Genomic DNA, 17,473 nt, shown 5'->3' with positions numbered 1-17,473 from the left:
GTAAGTAATTAGTAATTATCATGTCAAATAATTATTTTGATTCCTAGAAAAAAGGTAAGGATCAACAAACACTAAAACAAAGTACGTAAAAATGATCCCTATCAACTGTTTTAGGGACGTCAGAAACTCTGCCATTCTAGTGTTATACATCCATTGTAGGTTTTTTTTATGTAGAGACTATTTATCATTTAGGTCTTTGTTGATGTACTCTGTGTAAATTGGTATTAGTTCTTGATCAGTGTAGATTGCTCTTGGCTCAATGTTTATTACTCTAATCTCAGAATATATCCCACTGTTAATCTTTTAAGTTTTGTAAGAGAACTTGTGTGAAAGGAGATGAGGTACTGGCAAAAGTAAAGCTGTGAGGATGGGTAGTGAGTGTTGCTGGGTAGCTCATTTGGTAGATACTTGCCCACAAAAGGCAAAGGTATTGAATTCTAATATCAGTCTAGCACAAAGTTTTAATCCACCTGGATGTTTCATATCATAGCACACTCTGTTGCAGAGTGAAAAATCATTCTGGAAACATCCTTCAGTCGGTGGCTAAGGCATGTCTCTCAGTATCCTCCTCCCAAGAGTACTAGTCATGGAAGTTTCACAGGAGAACTTACGTGAAGTTTGGAAGGAGGGAGGGAAGTACAGCTGAGAGAATGGGTCATGAGTTGTGCATGGATAGCTTAGTTGGCAGAGCGTTTATCTGGAAAAGATCCCAAATTCAAGTCTCATTCCAGCACATAGTTTTAATCTACCAGGGAGTTTCAATCCTTAGCCTTTCTACCTACCTCAGTCTCCTGATTAATCAGGAATCCCATGTAAGTAGACATGAAGTCAGTGCTCTCCTTGGTCAAGACTGATTGTGATGTTAATTTAAATCCCAGTAACGTATTAATGTTATCTGACATGTAGGCCACAGCAAGCTCCTGCTAACAACGGGATTTTGGATTTCCTTGAGAAAATATATTGAGCATTTCCTTACACCAATACTGACATAATCTGATGAGACTGTGAAATCCATCAGGGATATAACCTCTTCACAGTTACATGTTCATACATAATCAAATGAACAGTAGACTTTTATACGCCTAAGGATTCTTCTATCATAAGGTAATCCTCTTGTATCATATTGTATATACAATATAAGTATTTTGAAACAGTAGTTAATTTTGGTCAGCCATCATGAATTTCATCACTGATGAAATCATGCAACCCGATTACAAATCTTCTTTTTTGTCGGTGATGGGTTACTGAAAGTTGAACAAAGTGATTTAAGGCATTGTTCTTGTGTTAAGCATTTATGAAAATTATTTTCACAATCCTGTTCCTTTAAATGCTCAGTATAAACAAATAGTTGTCCAGTTTCCATTGTTTTAACAGTAACAAATGACAAATTTTAAAACAGTATTAATGTTGTATCTCAGTGGTGCCGCCTAGCGATTGTTGGTAAAAATTGAAAGATGACCCATGTATTTGTTGATCTCTTGTGATCAGTGTCTTGCATCATAGACAGAGCAGAAAGCAGGGAAAGGAAGCTCCACCTCTGATGAAAAGTCTCCAGTGAGTAGAAACAGCAACCTTCACTTCCATCTATCATCAAGAATAGATTTGTTTTGCAATTTTTACGAAGCAACTAATGAGTTGAAACTGCCACATAGAGGTAGCAAATGTTAAATGTTTGATTCAGTTGGAGCTGAAACCTAAGGTGCATTGCAAACTATATTAATGACATATTAGGAACAGTTTCTGTGCTCAAAATCAAGAAATTAATTGCACTGCAGCAGCAAGTGTTGTGGGATTGCAAAAGTCGTCAAGCACACCTTGTATCAGAAGTCTCTCAGTTCCTGCTGATTTTGAATCAGCTCCTGCTGATTTAGAACTCTATAGGTAAGGGACAAAGACTGTTCAGACTTAATGATCAGTTGTTTCATATTAAATAGTCTGAAGTAGAAGATAAGGTAGTAAAACATCATACTTTATGTTTTGATTATGTAAGTGCTTTAGACTTTCAAACAATGGAAAATGCAGGATTGAATGTAAGAATATTATGAAAAGGAAATTTGTCACTCACCATATAGCAGATATGCTGAGTAACAGATAGGCACAACAAAAAGACTGTCGCAAACAAAAATTTCGGCCCATAGGACCTTCATCAAAAATAGACGACTGCAGTCTCAGGCAACTGTAGCCACACTGCAAACAGCAGCACCAGTGCATGATGGGAGTGGTGACTGGCTGGGGGGTAAGGAGGATGCTGGGGCAGGAGTGAGAGAGGTAGTAGGTTAGGGGTGGTGGATAGTGCAGTGCTGCTGGGGAGTGTGAAGGGATGAGGTGGAGAGAGGGTAGGGCAAAAGGAGAGAAGTAAAAAGACTGGGTGTGATGGTGGAACGAGGGCTGTGTAGTGGTGGAATAGAAACAGGCAGGTTGGAAGGCAATTCAGAAAAGCTGGTGTTGATGGGAAGGTTTCATATGGCACATGCTGTGAAGGAGTCATTGAAATTGAAGGATGTCATGTTTGGTAGCGTGCTCAGCAACCAGGTGGTCCACCTGTTTCTTGGCTCCAATTTGTTGGTGCCCTTTCATGCGGACAGACAGCTTGTCCATTGTCATGCCCACATAGAATGCAGCACCGTGATTGCAGCTTAGGTTGTAGATCACATGGCTGGTTTCACAGGTCTCCCTCTCTTTGATGGGATAGGTGATGTTTGTTATGGACTGGAGTAGGTGGTGGTGGGAGGATGTATCAGACAGGTCTTGCATCTAGGTCTATTACAGGGGTATGAGCCATGAAGTAAGAGGGTGGGAGCAGTGGTTGTGTAGGGATGGTCAAGTATATTGTGTAGGTTCGGTGGACGGCGGAATACCACTGTGAGAGGGGCGGGAAGGATAGTGAGCAGGACAGTTCTCATTTCAGGGCACGGCGAGAGGTAGTCAAAACCCTGGCAGAGAATGTAATTCAGTTGCTCAAATACTGGGTGCTACTGAGTTATGAAGGGAATGCTCCTCTGTAACCAGACAGTGGGACTTCGGAAGGTGGTGGGAGACAGGAAAGATAAAGCATGGGAGATTTGCTTTTGTTGGGAGGATAATTACAGTCTGTGAAGGCTTCAGTGAAACCTTGGTATATTTCAAGAGGAGCTGCTCGTCACTGAAGATTCAATGACCACGGGTAGCTATACTGTATGGAAGGGACTTCTTGGTATGGAATGGGTGACAGCTGTCAAAGTGGAAGTATTGCTGGTTGTTAGTAGCTTAGATATGGATGGAGGTACTGATATAGCCAACATCTAGGAAGGTGGTTTGTTGGGTTGAGTAGCACCATGTGAAGTAAATAGGGGAGAAGGTTATTGAGGTTCTGGAGGAATGTGGATAGGGTGTCCTCATCCTAGATCCAGATCTGATCCAAATGAGGGGTTTAGGATTCTGGGCATATAGGAAGGATTCCTCTAGATGGCCCATGAATAGGTTGGCATAGGATGGTACCATACGGGTGCCCATACCTGTACCTCGGATTTCTTTGTAGGTAAAGCCTTCAAAGGGGAAGTAATTGTGCGTGAGAATATACTTGGTCATGGTGATTAGGAAGAAGGTTGTTGGTCTGGAATCTGTCAGGCATTGGGAAAGATAGTGTTCAATAGCGGTAAGGCCATGGGCTTTGGGGTGTCAGTGTAAAGGGAGGTGGTATCAATAGTGACGAGCAGGACACCGAGTGGTAAAGGGACAGGAACTGTAGAGATTTGGTGGAAGAAACGGTTTCTATCTTTTATATAGGAGGATTGGTTCCAGGTAATAGATTGAAGGGATTGGTCTACAAGAGCAGAGATTCTCTCAATGGGGGCACAGTAACTGGCCACAATGGGGTGTCCTGGGTGGTTGGGTTTATGGACTTCAGGAAGCATGTAGAAGGTAGAAGTACAGGGAGTGGTAGGGGTGAGTAGAGAGATGGACTCCGGGGAGAGGTTCTGGGATGGGCCTAAGGATTTGAGGAGTGACTGGAGTTCCTGCTGGATTTCTGGAATGAGGTCGCTATGGCAAGATTTGTAGGTGGATGTATCTGACAGCTGGCAGAGTCCTTCTGCCAGGTAGTCCTTGTGGTTCAAAACAACAGTAGTGGAGCCTTTGTCTGCAGATAGGATTATAAGGTCGGTATCAGTTTTTAGATGGTGGACTGCTGTTCTTTCTGTGCATTGTAAGGTTAGTTGCTGTCTTTAGCTTTTCTTTGTTTTGATTAAATTAGACAGAAAATGTTAAGTTATATTTTGAGTTAAAGCCATAAGATATTCTTTTAATGGTAATTTGCCTTATGTTGATGGACTGTTAAACAGTTACAGGAAAAAAGGTAGAACATGTACAGTTAAAAGAAACTGAACTGTAATCTGTGTGTTAGTAAGGGAACTCTGTACTTTATGTTTGCACAGTTTGTTTTTTATATTTGTATATTTCTTTAAGGACTTGCATGGAACAGTTGCCTGCTTTTATCTTTTAAGCATTTCTATGCCTACATTTGTGTTATGTGCATACGTGTTCACACTGGTTTGTACAGTAAAGCGGGAAATGTATTTTTGGCGGCTTTTGCAAAATTGTTTTGTCACCAAACTGGTTGACATTCGTTGACAGAACGATATATTCCTTGGCAAGGTGAAATGGTTACTAGGCTGTTGTAGGAACTACTTGGCAATGCGAATAGCTACAGTCATGCCCCAGTTCAAAAGTAAAGCGCATTGTTACCTCGCAGTATGAGCATGAAAAGCGATTACGGAAAGCTAATGCGGAAAATACCTTCTTGGGAAGCCTTGACAACATCCTGTTAATGTCATTAATTTTACTGACAGTCAGAATTAAAAAGATGTAATAGTGCCAACAGAGTAGGCCCTGGAAGGTGCAAGCAAATGTTTACAGGCAAAAGTTAACTAAGTCAGTGGCGTGCAAATTACAAAAGGAGGGTCGCAATGCTGACCGATTTCGATATATATTTTCAGTTTCATCATCTGTTGTAGTACCTCTATATAGTACTCAGCACACATCTTTATAGCATGATACATGGTCTTTCATTCACATCTTCTAATGTCACAACCATAAAATCTAATATAACAGGGGTAAAATTGATCTGACAGTTGGTCTAGTGCAGTCAGACTTTAGCTAGTACACGCCCCCCCCCCCCCCCCCCCCCCAAAAAAAAACACACACACACACACTGTCTGTTACAATCCCCCTTGGCCCCTGCATTAACACACCAGCTATAGCTCTCAATTAAACTGTAAAGTGAAAAACTTTTCTTATTTTTAAAATTATGATAGATAATCATATTTAGTTTATGTGTGTGTGTGTGTGTGTGGGGGGGGGGGGGGGGGGTGAGAGGGGTCGTTAATACCGAACGAGAAAGGAATTTATGGTGCACCACAAATGCTACACACAACTCCTTCTCAAATAGAAAAGCTAACTATCCACAGTGAGGGTATACACTTGTTACAAAACATACTTCCTCAGCATTACTCTTCTCCATTGTGCCATTTGCTTCATCTGCATGCTGCAACCCCATTTAAAGTAAAACAAGTTCAGATGTGTGCAGTATACTTATTGTTCATAAATCACATGATTGCTGCACTCCTCACTTCAGAAATGGCAGCAGTTGGAAGACTTCACACTATTAATCCTTTGTATCTAACCACTCTGATAATAATAATAATAATAAATAATACTGTATACAGCACTACAGCAGCCCTTATGTAATTACTGCTGTGTCATACCATCAATTAATTCATTTATCTGTTTCGAAGTGAGTAATGAAGCAATTTATGGACTACTGCAGGTACTATCTACAACTTGTAGAAGACATTTTCTTGAGATATTTATTGTTTTTTATGTGTATGTCTCACTTTTATCATCAGCAATGTACGGGACATATGTGTGTAGTAAGTGGACTATGTGAGGAACCTATAACCTCCACCGCATTTATGTTACTAATTGAGAAAAAATAATTATTGATGACTTATAAAATCAGTATTAGAGTCTTACAAAATTGTGATAATAGTAATGATCTTTTGAAAACAATTTAGTTTCATGACTGAAACAAAAGTGAATGATTTAGTTTTTAACTCTCAGAAAATTTCATTTACCCCTCAGGGGATAATCACCCCCAGGTTGGGAACCACTGGTCTAGTGTTTAGTGTTTTCAGCTAGTTACCACTGAGGTCCTAGGTTCAATTCCTGACAATCATTTCAATTTTTTTGTGATGTAAAGGTCTGGAAGGAGGGCTACTGAGTTTAAAGCGATTCACATATCTGCCACAAAGCAGAACAAATAAAATGCATGCAATACACATTTAATTGATGACATAGATAGATGTATTATTAGCTGGCAAATTTGTACTATATTTTGTAGAAGCGGACAAAAAAAAATAATTAAAAATACATGGAGATGAGGAAAGTCGAATTTTTGGCAGCAAGTAAGAAGTGCCAACCTTCTCGTCTTTCTTCCACTGATATAATTTTACAAGAATACTTACCTACTACTGCCATATAATGCACACCTAAACCCTGCGCAACTGTTCTAGAATAATATCCAAAGCCATAATATATCATCAAGCATCTCACTCTTTAATGCTAAAGAGTAATGGCAGGTGCTTTCGCTGCTATGAATAAAGCCTGTCGATGTAATGCTGCTTCAGTGACTTACACATAAATTATGCTGCTTTTATGTTCCAGTGCTCTTCATTTGCCATCATAAGGCTGCATGAGCCTCCTTCTAGACCAGTGCACCGCAAAAAATTGAAGTGTCCGTCGGAAATAAAGCCCAGGGTGTTGCTGATATGAACCAAAATCGCTACCCACTAGCTAGCCCATGAGGCTAGTATGCTTTTGTTGCTTTACACTGGCTTTTAATATGTGGTATTAGAAGATTTGAAGTGCTGTGTATCACACCAAAAAATGTGTGATGACTGCTGGAGGAAAGATACTTTGATGGGCAAGGAAATTGAAAATATAATAAACTTGGATGTCACAGATTTGCCAAATTGGACCCAAAATTTGGGAAGCCCAGCCCTGCCTGTCACAAGGCAGCACAAAGTGGGGAGTGATAAGAGAGCAACACCTCTTTAAAAAAACCTTGGCCCAGCTTGCCTGGCTCCTAGTACCTTGTGAGAGCCCCTACCAAAGGTTACAGGTGAAGATGGTGAACAGTTTTGAAGGCAGAAGAGGTCTAAATTCCATCAGTGGATAAAGCGGAGGAACTGTCTTCATCCAGCAGCGTCTGTACCTCAGTGAGGCAGCTGCGAAAAGAATCTGTTCTCCAGAGGAGCAGCCTGTCTGTGATACTTGGCAGCAAGTACAAAAGGCCTGCAATAACAGGTGGAACAATGCATCGGCTGGAGCCTATTTTAGTCACATCAAATGAGTGTGTCTGTTCAAAAACTGGGTATGAATGATAGGGCATACCCCACAAGCAACGTGCGCTCCCATCACCCAGAAAACGTGAGAAATGGACTGGCACATGGATATTGCATGTATCCAAGAAATGAACTGGAAAGGAGCAGAGGCCCAGGAGATCGGCAGTGCATACAAACTGTGCTATAATGACGCAAACAGCACTCGTAGTGGCGTAGGTGTTGTGACTAATAATAAGTATCAGGACAGTGTCACAAATGTATACCAAATCTCTTATCAACTCATAAGTGTAAAAATCGAGTCTGGGACATCAACATTTTGAATTGTGTCCCGCTATGTGCTCCTACCTGGAAGCCCTGATGAAGAGAAGGATGAATTTTGGACTCAGATAGCCATCTATGCACTATTGACCCTGAAGAATATATAATAATAAGAGGCAACCTTAATGGTCATGTAGGATCAATAAGAAATGGGTGTGACCAATGTCATGGTGGAAATGGATAATGTCCTGTCAATGATGATGGGACACATATTCTGGATTTTGTGGTGACCAACACATTCTTTCCTCCCCCCATGAACCATGGACCTTGCCGTTGGTGGGGAGGCTTGCGTGCCTCAGCGATACAGATGGCCACACCGCAGGTGCAACCACAACGGAGGGGTATCTGTTGAGAGGTCAGACAAACATGTGGTTCCTGGAGAGGGGCAGCAGCCTTTTCAGTAGTTGCAGGGGCAACAGTCTGAATGATTGACTGATCTGGCCTTGTAACATTAACCAAAATGGCCTTGCTGTGCTGGTACTGCGAACGGCTGAAAGCAAGGGGAAACTACAGCCATAATTTTCCTGAGGGCAAGCAGCTTTACTGTATGGTTAAATGATGATGGCGTCCTCTTGAGTAAAATATTCCGGAGGTAAAATAGCCCCCATTTGGATCTCTGGGCGGGGACTACTCAAGAGGACATCGTTATCAGGAGAAAGAAAACTGGTATTCTACGGATCGGAGCATGGAATGTCGGATACCTTAATCGGGCAGGTAGATTAGAAAATTTAAAAAGGGAAATGGATAGGTTAAAGTTAGATATAGTGGGAATTAGTGAAGTTCAGTGGCAGGAGGAACAAGACTTTTGGTCAGGTGAATACAGGGTTATAAATACAAAATCAAATTGGGGTAATGCAGGAGTAGGTTTAATAATGAATACAAAAAAAGCAGTGCAGGTAAGCTACTACAAACAGCAAAGTGAACACATTATTATGGCCAAAATAGACACGAAGCCCATGCCTACTACAGTAGTACAAGTTTCTATGCCAACTAGCTCTGCAGATGATGAAGAAATTGATGAAATGTATGATGAGATAAATGAAATTATTCAGATAGTGAAGGGAGACGAAAATCTAATAGTCATGGGTGACTGGAATTCGACAGTAGGAAAAGGGAGAGAAGGAAACATAGTAGGTGAATATGGATTGGGGGTAAGAAATGAAAGAGGAAGCCGCCTGGTAGAATTTTGCACAGAGTACAACTTAATCATAGCCAACACTTGGTTCAAGAATCATAAAAGAAGGTTGTATACATGGAAGAATCCTGGAGATACTAGAAGGTATCAGATAGATTATATAATGGTAAGACAGAGCTTTAGGAACCAGGTTTTAAATTCTAAGACATTTCCAGGGGCAGATGTGGACTCTGACCACAATCTATTGGTTACGAACTGTAGATTAAAACTGAAGAAACTGGGGTGGGAATTTAAGGAGATGGGACCTGGATAAACTGACTAAACCAGAGGTTGTACAGAGTTTCAGGGACAGCATAAGGGAACAATTGACAGGAATGGGGGAAAGAAATACAGTAGAAGAAGAATGGATAGTTCTGAGGGTGAAGTAGTGAAGGCAGCAGAGGATCAAGTAGGTAAAAAGACGAGGGCTAGTAGAAATCCTAGGGTAACTGAAGAAATATTGAATTTAATTGATGAAAGCAGAAAACATAAAAATGCAGTAAATGAAGCAGGCAAAAAGGAATACAAACGTCTCACAAACGAGATCGACAGGAAGTGCAAAATGGCAAAGCAGGGATGGCTAGAGGACAAATGTAAGGATGTAGAGGCTTATCTCACTAGGGGTAAGATAGATACTGTCTACAGGAAAATTAAAGAGACCTTTGGAAAAAAGAGAACCACTTGTATGAATATCAAGAGCTCAGATGGAAACCCAGTTCTAAGCAAAGAAGGGAAACCAGAAAGGTGGAAGGAGTATATAGAGGGTCTATACAAGGACGATGTACTTGAGAACAACATTATGGAAATAGAAGAGGATGTAGATGAAAATGAAATGGGAGATATGATACTACGTTAAGAGTTTGACAGAGCACTGAAAGACCTGAGTCGAAACAGGCCTCGGGAGTAGACAACATTCCATTAGAACTACTGACGACCTTGGGAGAGCCAGTCCTGAGAAAACTCTACCATCTGGTGAGCAAGATGTATGAGACAGGCGAAATACCCGCAGACTTCAAGAAGAGTATAATAATTCCAATCCCAAAGAAAGTAGGTGTTCTTTACAGACAAATGGAAAAACTGGTAGAAGTCGACCTCGGGGAAGATCAGTTTGGATTCCATAGACATATTGGAACACGTGAGGCAATATTGACCTTATGACTTATCTTAAAAGAGAGATTAAGGAGAGGCAAACCTACGTTTCTAGCATTTGTAGACTTAGAGGTAGCTTTTGACAATGTTGACTGGACTACTCTCTTTCACGTTCTAAAGGTGACAGGGGTAAAATACAAGGAGCGAAAGGCTATTTACAATTTGTACAGAAACCAGATGGGAGTTATAAGAGCCGAGGGGTATGAAAGGGAAGCAGTGGTTGGGAAGGGAGTTAGACAGGGTTGTGGCCTCTCCACGATGTTATTTAATCTGTGTATTGAGCAAGCAGTAAAGTAAACAAAAGAAAAATTCAGAGTAGGTATTAAAATCCATGGAGAAGAAATAAAAACTTTCGAGGTTCGCTGATGACATTGTAATTCTGTCGAAGACAGCAAAGGACTTGGAAGATCAGTTGAACAGAATGGACAGTGTCTTGAAAGGAGGATATAAGATGAACATCAACAAAAGCAAAACGAGGATAATGGAATGTAGTCGAATTAAGTCGGGTGATGCTGAGGGAATTAGATTAGGAAATGAGACGCTTAAAGAAGTAAATGAGTTTCACTATTTGGGGAGCAAAATAACTGATGATGGTCAAAGTAGAGAAGATATAAAATCTAGACTGGCAATGGCAAGGAAAGCATTTCTGAAGAAGAGAAATTTGTTAACATCGAGTATAGATTTAAGCATCAGGAAGTCGTTTCTGAAAGTATTTTTATGGAGTGTAGCCATGGGTGGAAGTGACACATGGACAATAAATAGTTTGGACAAGAAGAGAATAGAAGCTTTCGAAATGTGGTGCTACAGAAGAATGCTGAAGATTAGATGGGTAGATCACATAACTAATGAGGAGGTATCGAATAGAATTGGGGAGAAGAGGAGTTTGTGGCACAACTTGACAAGAAGAAGGGACCGTTTGGTAGCACATGTTTTGAGGCATCAAGGGATCACAAATTTAGCATTGGAGGGCAGCGTGGAGGGTAAAAATCGTAGAGATAGACCAAGAGATGAATACACTAAGCAGATTCAGAAGAATGTAGGTTGCAGTAAGCACTGGTAGATGAAGAAGGTTGCGCAGGATAGGGTAGCATGGAGACCTGCATCAAACCAGTCTCAGGACTGAAGACCACAACAACAACACATTCTTCAAGAAGACGCAACCTGAAGCTGGTAACTGATGTAAAAGTAGCCCCCCCAGAATCAGGTGGCCCCTCAGCATCAGCCTCTTGTCATAGTCCTCAAGTTGAATATCCAAAACCAAAATCGGCCCAGATCATTGGAGTGCAGAGAATCAAATTGTGGTGTATGTCAGAATGCAAAGCTCAACTCACCACTGCTCTTAAGGCTATCAACGTAGACACACACCAGCCAGTATCAGGCATAGGGGACAGCATTACCAGCCAAGCCCACTGTGCTGCGAATAACATTCTTGGCAGGATAAAACTAGGAAAAGGAGCAATCAATAAAGAAGTCTAGTGGTGGAATGAAGGTGTGCAGACGGCTTTGAGGGAGAAGAAAAGGGCTTTTCAAAGTATGTTCCAGTCCAAGACCCTACAGGACGCAAAAATTGGCGCCAAGAGAGCAGTTGCAACAGCCAAATCTTCTTATTACTACCATACATATGATGAACTAGACACACTTGAAGGAGTAAATAAAATTTATTGGTTCGTCACTGAACCACGCAGGACATTGGTCACATCAGACACATAAGGAACAATGACAATCGACTCCTTCGAGACCCTTCAACATTCTCCACAGATGGAGTGATTACTTCTCCAAAATCGGCACTGAGGATGTTGACTCTTGAGTGCTGATTCAGTTGCTGGACCTGTACTACCAATTACCATCCAAGAGGTCAAGGGAGTGGTCAAGAAGATGAAGAATGGGAAGCCTACTGGCCCTGATGACATTCCAGCCGAAGTATGAAGATCCTTGGCCATGCAGGTGCCACAATTCTCACTACCCTCTTCAACAGAATCATTGATGAGGATATAGTCCCAGCAATCTGGACTAGTGGCACACTGCCAGTCAGGAAGAGAATAGGTGATGTGACAGTATGCTAGCAGTATTGACCAGTTCGACTGGTTTGTCACACTACGAAGATCTTTGAGCGGGTTATAGACACCAGGCTCAGCGGCTCAGCGCAGTTGTTTCTATTACCCAAAATAATCCATGTGTACCAAAGGAAGTGGAATCACAGATGCCATTCATGCCACTCAGTTACTTACTGAGAAATGCCTTGAGAAGAAGAAGGATATTCATATGTCATTCCTAGATCTGGAAAAGGCCTTCGAACGTGTCCCACAACAGCTTATTTGGCATGCATTACAATCTTACAATGTCCCTGAAGCCTTCATCAGATGGGTCCAACTGCTTTGCCTTCACCTGTGTCCCACATCAGCTTATTTGGCAAGCATTATGATCTCACAATATCCCTGAACCCTGTGTCCGATAGGTCCAATTGCTGTATCAAAATGTCTCCAGCAATCTCTGATGTGCAGAGGAACATCATCCCCTTTTACTATCAATGTCAGAATATCTCAAGGTTCAGCACTTTCACCTCTACTTTTTACCCTCTGTATGGGCACTGTGACATGTGTCCTACCATCACCCCACCCTTGGTCATTCCTATATGACAATGTCTTACTGGCTAGCAAACACCATAAGGACCTCCAGGAACAGACACAGCAGTGGAATCAATGACTTGGTAAATTTGGCCTCCAACTAAATATCAAGAAGACAGAATACATTGAGTGTGGTATTCAAACCAATGGGACCATCAAAGTCACTAGAGAAGACCTGAAGAAAGTGGAGCATTTCAAATATCTTGGCTCATTCATGTGCAGTGACGGTGAAAGTCTATTGGATGTCTGTGCCCGTGTTAACGCAGCTTGGATAAATGGTGCCAGGTGACCAGCGTCCGGTGTGACTGCCATATGCCAAAAGTCAAAGGTACAGAGGATCAGCTAGCTATTGTGGGTGGAGCAGGGAATAGTCTTGATAGGGAAGGGAAACATGATATAGGTGGTGACCTGGTAAAGATAGCTACTCAAACTGGTGGCACTAGTGTACATTTTGTGTAACTGTTTCAGCATCATGATCGGCCCCATGTGAATGCGGCTGTTAGGCATGTTAACTTGGGGCTGGAGAAGGGACTGATGGCAGAGAGCATGGGTAACATTGCAGTGATGCCAGTTGAGTCTATCAGTAGATTGAGTTTCACTAGGCGTGGCCTGAACCTCAGTAGGTATGGAAAGGGACGGCTGGCAAAGCTTACAGGTGACAGTTTAGTGGGTGGTGGTGGGATCACTCATGGAAAAATTTCTGTAGTACTTGATGTTAGAGCTGCACCTTTTTTAGATTGAAGTCAGCTGATAGTATACCTGCTTAAAGAAAGTTCCTCTAACCAAGGAATCACTCTGTTGGTATATTGTAGCACCACTTAAATAATTTGACAATTCAGAGGCATCTTTTACCAGGATACAGATTAGCTGGCTGTTTTTCAAGGAGTTCCTTGTGAAGTGAGGGAGTGGCGATGTACTTAAATAACAGTATTCAGTTTGAGTCCATAGATGTATCAGAGCACTAGACTGAATTGCTTTATAGACTTCCTCCTTTGTTGTTGACAGGATGAATGTACCTGTTTCCTGCTTTACAGTCATCCTTACTGCTTTGTGTTTTGTTTTATGCAGTATCAGTTTGGAATTATGAGCTTTCTTTGCTGCAACCAGAACTTTCCTGTATGCTTGCCTATACTGTTTATAAAAGTGTGAGAACGTTGGATTAGATTGGCTGTTTTTAATGGAACTTAGGTACTTCAGTGTTTGAGACGATTTCTTGATGCATTTTGTCACCCATTTGTTTTGTTCCACTTTAGGCAATGGACATAATACTTTAGGAAAAATGTCTTCAAGTTTTAGTTTGAACAGAGTCATGAAATTCTTGAACTTTTCATTTGTATCTACTTCTTTGTATACTGTTTCCCATGTTTGAGCTGCTATTTATTTGATAAACTCATGCCTTTTTGGTTTAGATGATACAAGTATAGCTATCAAACCCGACAGACAAGAATTAACTGGTGAAATTGTAAATGACGTTTTTCAGAAAATCATTAAGTGGTTCTCTGCAAATGGGCTCTCATTAAACTTTGACAAAACACAGTATATACAGTTCCACACAGTAAATGGAATGACCCCATTAATAAATATAGACTTTGATCAGAAATCGGTAGCTAAGGTAGAATATTCAAAATTTCTAGGTGTATGCATTGATGAGAGGTTGAACTGGAAAAAACACACTGAGGATCTGCTGAAACGTTTGCATTCAGCTACTTATGCTATTAGGGTCATTGCAAATTTTGGCGATATACATCTGAGTAAATTAGCTTACCACGCCTATTTTCATTCTCTGCTTTCGTATGGCATCATATTCTGGGGTAACTCATCATTGAGTAAAAGAGTGTTCATTGCACAAAAGCATGTAATCAGAATAATTGCTGGAGCTCATCCAAGATCATCCTGCAGACACTTACTTAAAGAGCTAGAAATTTTCACTGTACCTTACAATATATATATTCACTTATGAAATTTGTTACTAACAATCTGAACGAATTCAAAAGTAATAGCAGTGTACATGGCTACAACACTAGGAGAAAGGATGATCTTCACTACTCAAGGTTAAATCTAACTTTGGCTTAGAAGGGGGTAAATTATGTTGCCACAAAAGTCTCTGGTCACTTACCTAGTAGCATCAAAAGTCGGACAGATAGCCATATAGCATTTAAAAGGAAATTAAATGAATTTCTTAATGCCAACTCCTTCTACTCATTAGGTGAATTTTTTGATATAGTAAAAAAAAAAAATTTGAGTGTCATGTAATATTTTGTCTAATGTAATATCTTGTGTAGACACCTTTTATTAACCTGACACATTCCACATCATTACAAAGTGTCGTATTCATGATCTATGGAACAAGTACTAATCTAATCTAATCTCTAGAAAATATTTGTCTATATATATAAGCATTGTTTATACTACAGACACTTCCATATTTGTAATTTGGCTGAAGTGGTTAGACAGTCCTAGATCTACTATATCCACACTAGTTTTCTTTATCTAAATCTGTTAATACATGATCAGTAGCTGTCATTGACAGGTCTGATAATGTTGTTGCATTATGAACCATTGAAACTTTTGAGTGATGGTTAAGAAAAAATTGGAGGATTCCAGTAAAGTGTTCCACTTTCTGTTTGCATTGACAGAATTTCTTCCATGTGTCCCCCACCAGGTAGTTGTACCTGACCCATTTCATTACAGTTTGTGTGTGGTTTTTTTTTTTTTTTTTTCCCATCCTCCAGGCATCATCTTCAAGACTGGCAAATTCCATAACGACCAGACTGTGGTCACACTCCAGCTCATAGTGTACCATGGTTGCCAATTGGTGTCCAAGGTTTTTGCTACACAAATGTCTAGGATGTCTGGATTTTTATTTACATCTGTGAGAATATGGGTAGGCTCGTCAGGTGCGATGACACTAAGAGTGGCAGGCTTCTCGATAAGCTGAAACAGCCTCCCACCACTTGTGTTCCCAATGCAGCAGTCTCAGACTCTTATGCTTCGAACTTAGGTCCCTTCCTATAACTACGCAAAGCCTGTACATAGCAGAGCCTGAAGTTTTGGCAGTGGAAAACAGGGTGGGGGCTAAGCCGAAATGATTTGCCAGAGATTTTGATGTATGTTGATTTCTACATCAGCAGCCTCAGTACTCTTGTGTGTCTGGTAGATCCAGGTTGTGGTAGGGAGGGTGGCATCCAGGCTGCCATCTTAGTGCCTGGTGGGGGAAGCATAGGGAAAGAAGCAGGCCCTGGCACAGTTGCTTTGCTGCTGCCGATGGCCACTCTCATGGCTGCAGGAACAGACCGTGAGGGTTGGCTCACCGTGAGCTTAATTCTGGTGGGGCAGCTGCCGTAGTTAGCTGGCACATTTTGGAGAGTGATGGCACTGAGCTGTGCTGTGAAAGAGGGAACAGGGCCATCAGGTAGCCTTCATTAGCTTGCAGTGCATGAAGTAATCTATTTTGTATAACTAACTGTTCTTCTAGTCATGGTGAAGGGAAAGAAGTGTGCTTTTTGTGGTTTTAAGCAGGTTTGTAGAGGTCAAATGGTTTGTTTTGTTACTTGACCCCTATCACTTTGAATTTGCAGAAGAGTTCCATCTTAATTTCTGTAGGATCAGTGTCCCTATGGAGACCTTTCAACTCTAATTTATAGGTCTTTCTTACCATTATTGGTAAGTGTGGAATGGGATTTTCTTTTCAGTGTTATATTTACACAGGTACTTGTAATCAGGGGGAGGGGGTGGGGTTGAAATTATTTTAATTATGCGCCATAACATGGTGTGTTGAGGCTGCCTTTTAAGTGTGGGGAAAATTCTTCGATAATTTTCATCATCCCATTTGGATAGTGGCAAAGCCTTGGTTGTACCTGTATTGCATTGGTTGCAGGAATCCAAAGGCTGGGGCTTTGGATTTACTCAGTCTGTCATTGGTGGGTTCCAGTTTCAGGCTCTCACTGCTCAAGGGCACTGATTGCTTGTTTGATAGCACCATCAGGTTGCCCCGACAGTGTCAGGACTACCGTAGACTACGTGTGGGTATCCGGGTAGAATGACAGGCCCTGGTGTAGGAATTTCCCTATTCTGGGAGGAACAGGGATGATACGCTGTGGCAGTTTCTGTCTGGTACTTGTTGGTAGCAGACCAGATGACTCACAACGAAAAACAGCTCTACTTTCAGAGCCACAACACTGACAGCTGACTGACAGCAGCTGCACCATGAAGGGACAAAGCCTAGTTCCTCCACACGACAAATATGCTGCACCATGATGAGTTGCCATGTACTCAATTTCTTCAAACACAACAATTTTTCTGCACCATGATAGATCACAGTTTACTCAGTTGCCAGATCAGAGCAGTGAGAGCCACAGCATCCACCTTGTACAGGCATCTCCCCACAAATCAAGTGTCAGGTAGTGAATATGTTTAACAATCATTTCCTAAATATAGTAGAAAATAGAGTGACAAACAGTTCAAACAAAAAATCACAGCCGTATGGTAAAAAAGCATCTCTCATAAAAGTCAAGCATATGAATGTATCAACAACTTCTCCATCTGAAATTAAGAAAATTATTTATTTTTCTCAAAAATAAAAGGTCATCTGGATTTGATGGTTTTCCAATAGATTACTAACAGTTTGCTCCCAGATATGTAATGCATCACTAATTCAAGTATTTTTCCAGAGAAATTGAAATGTGCCCTTGTTAAATTCTCTATAAGGGAGGTGATAGAAGAGATGTCATTGTCGACATCATTTTCCGAAATTTTTGAGGTGATGTATTCTAGAATACTATTGCACTTGAGCAAAAATAATATCCTCAATAAATCACAGTTTGGATTTC

General features: G+C 41.0%; 1 protein-coding gene across 1 annotated transcript in view; it reads left to right on the top strand.

The window, feature by feature from the left end:
• Positions 1-15,989, top strand: part of LOC124799187 (arrestin domain-containing protein 1-like) — a 90,010-nt gene extending 74,021 nt beyond the window's left edge. Inside the window, exon 6 of the mRNA XM_047262723.1 lies at positions 15,744-15,989. Within this exon, the coding sequence (XP_047118679.1) occupies positions 15,744-15,989 (246 nt within the window). The remainder of the gene's footprint in view (positions 1-15,743) is intronic.
• Positions 15,990-17,473: the final 1,484 nt, after the last annotated feature.

The sequence above is a fragment of the Schistocerca piceifrons genome, chromosome 5, assembly GCF_021461385.2.
Source record: "Schistocerca piceifrons isolate TAMUIC-IGC-003096 chromosome 5, iqSchPice1.1, whole genome shotgun sequence".
NCBI lineage: Eukaryota > Metazoa > Arthropoda > Insecta > Orthoptera > Acrididae > Schistocerca > Schistocerca piceifrons.
The sequence above is the reverse complement of the archived record's forward strand: the minus strand, read 5'-3'. Positions and strand labels throughout refer to the sequence as shown.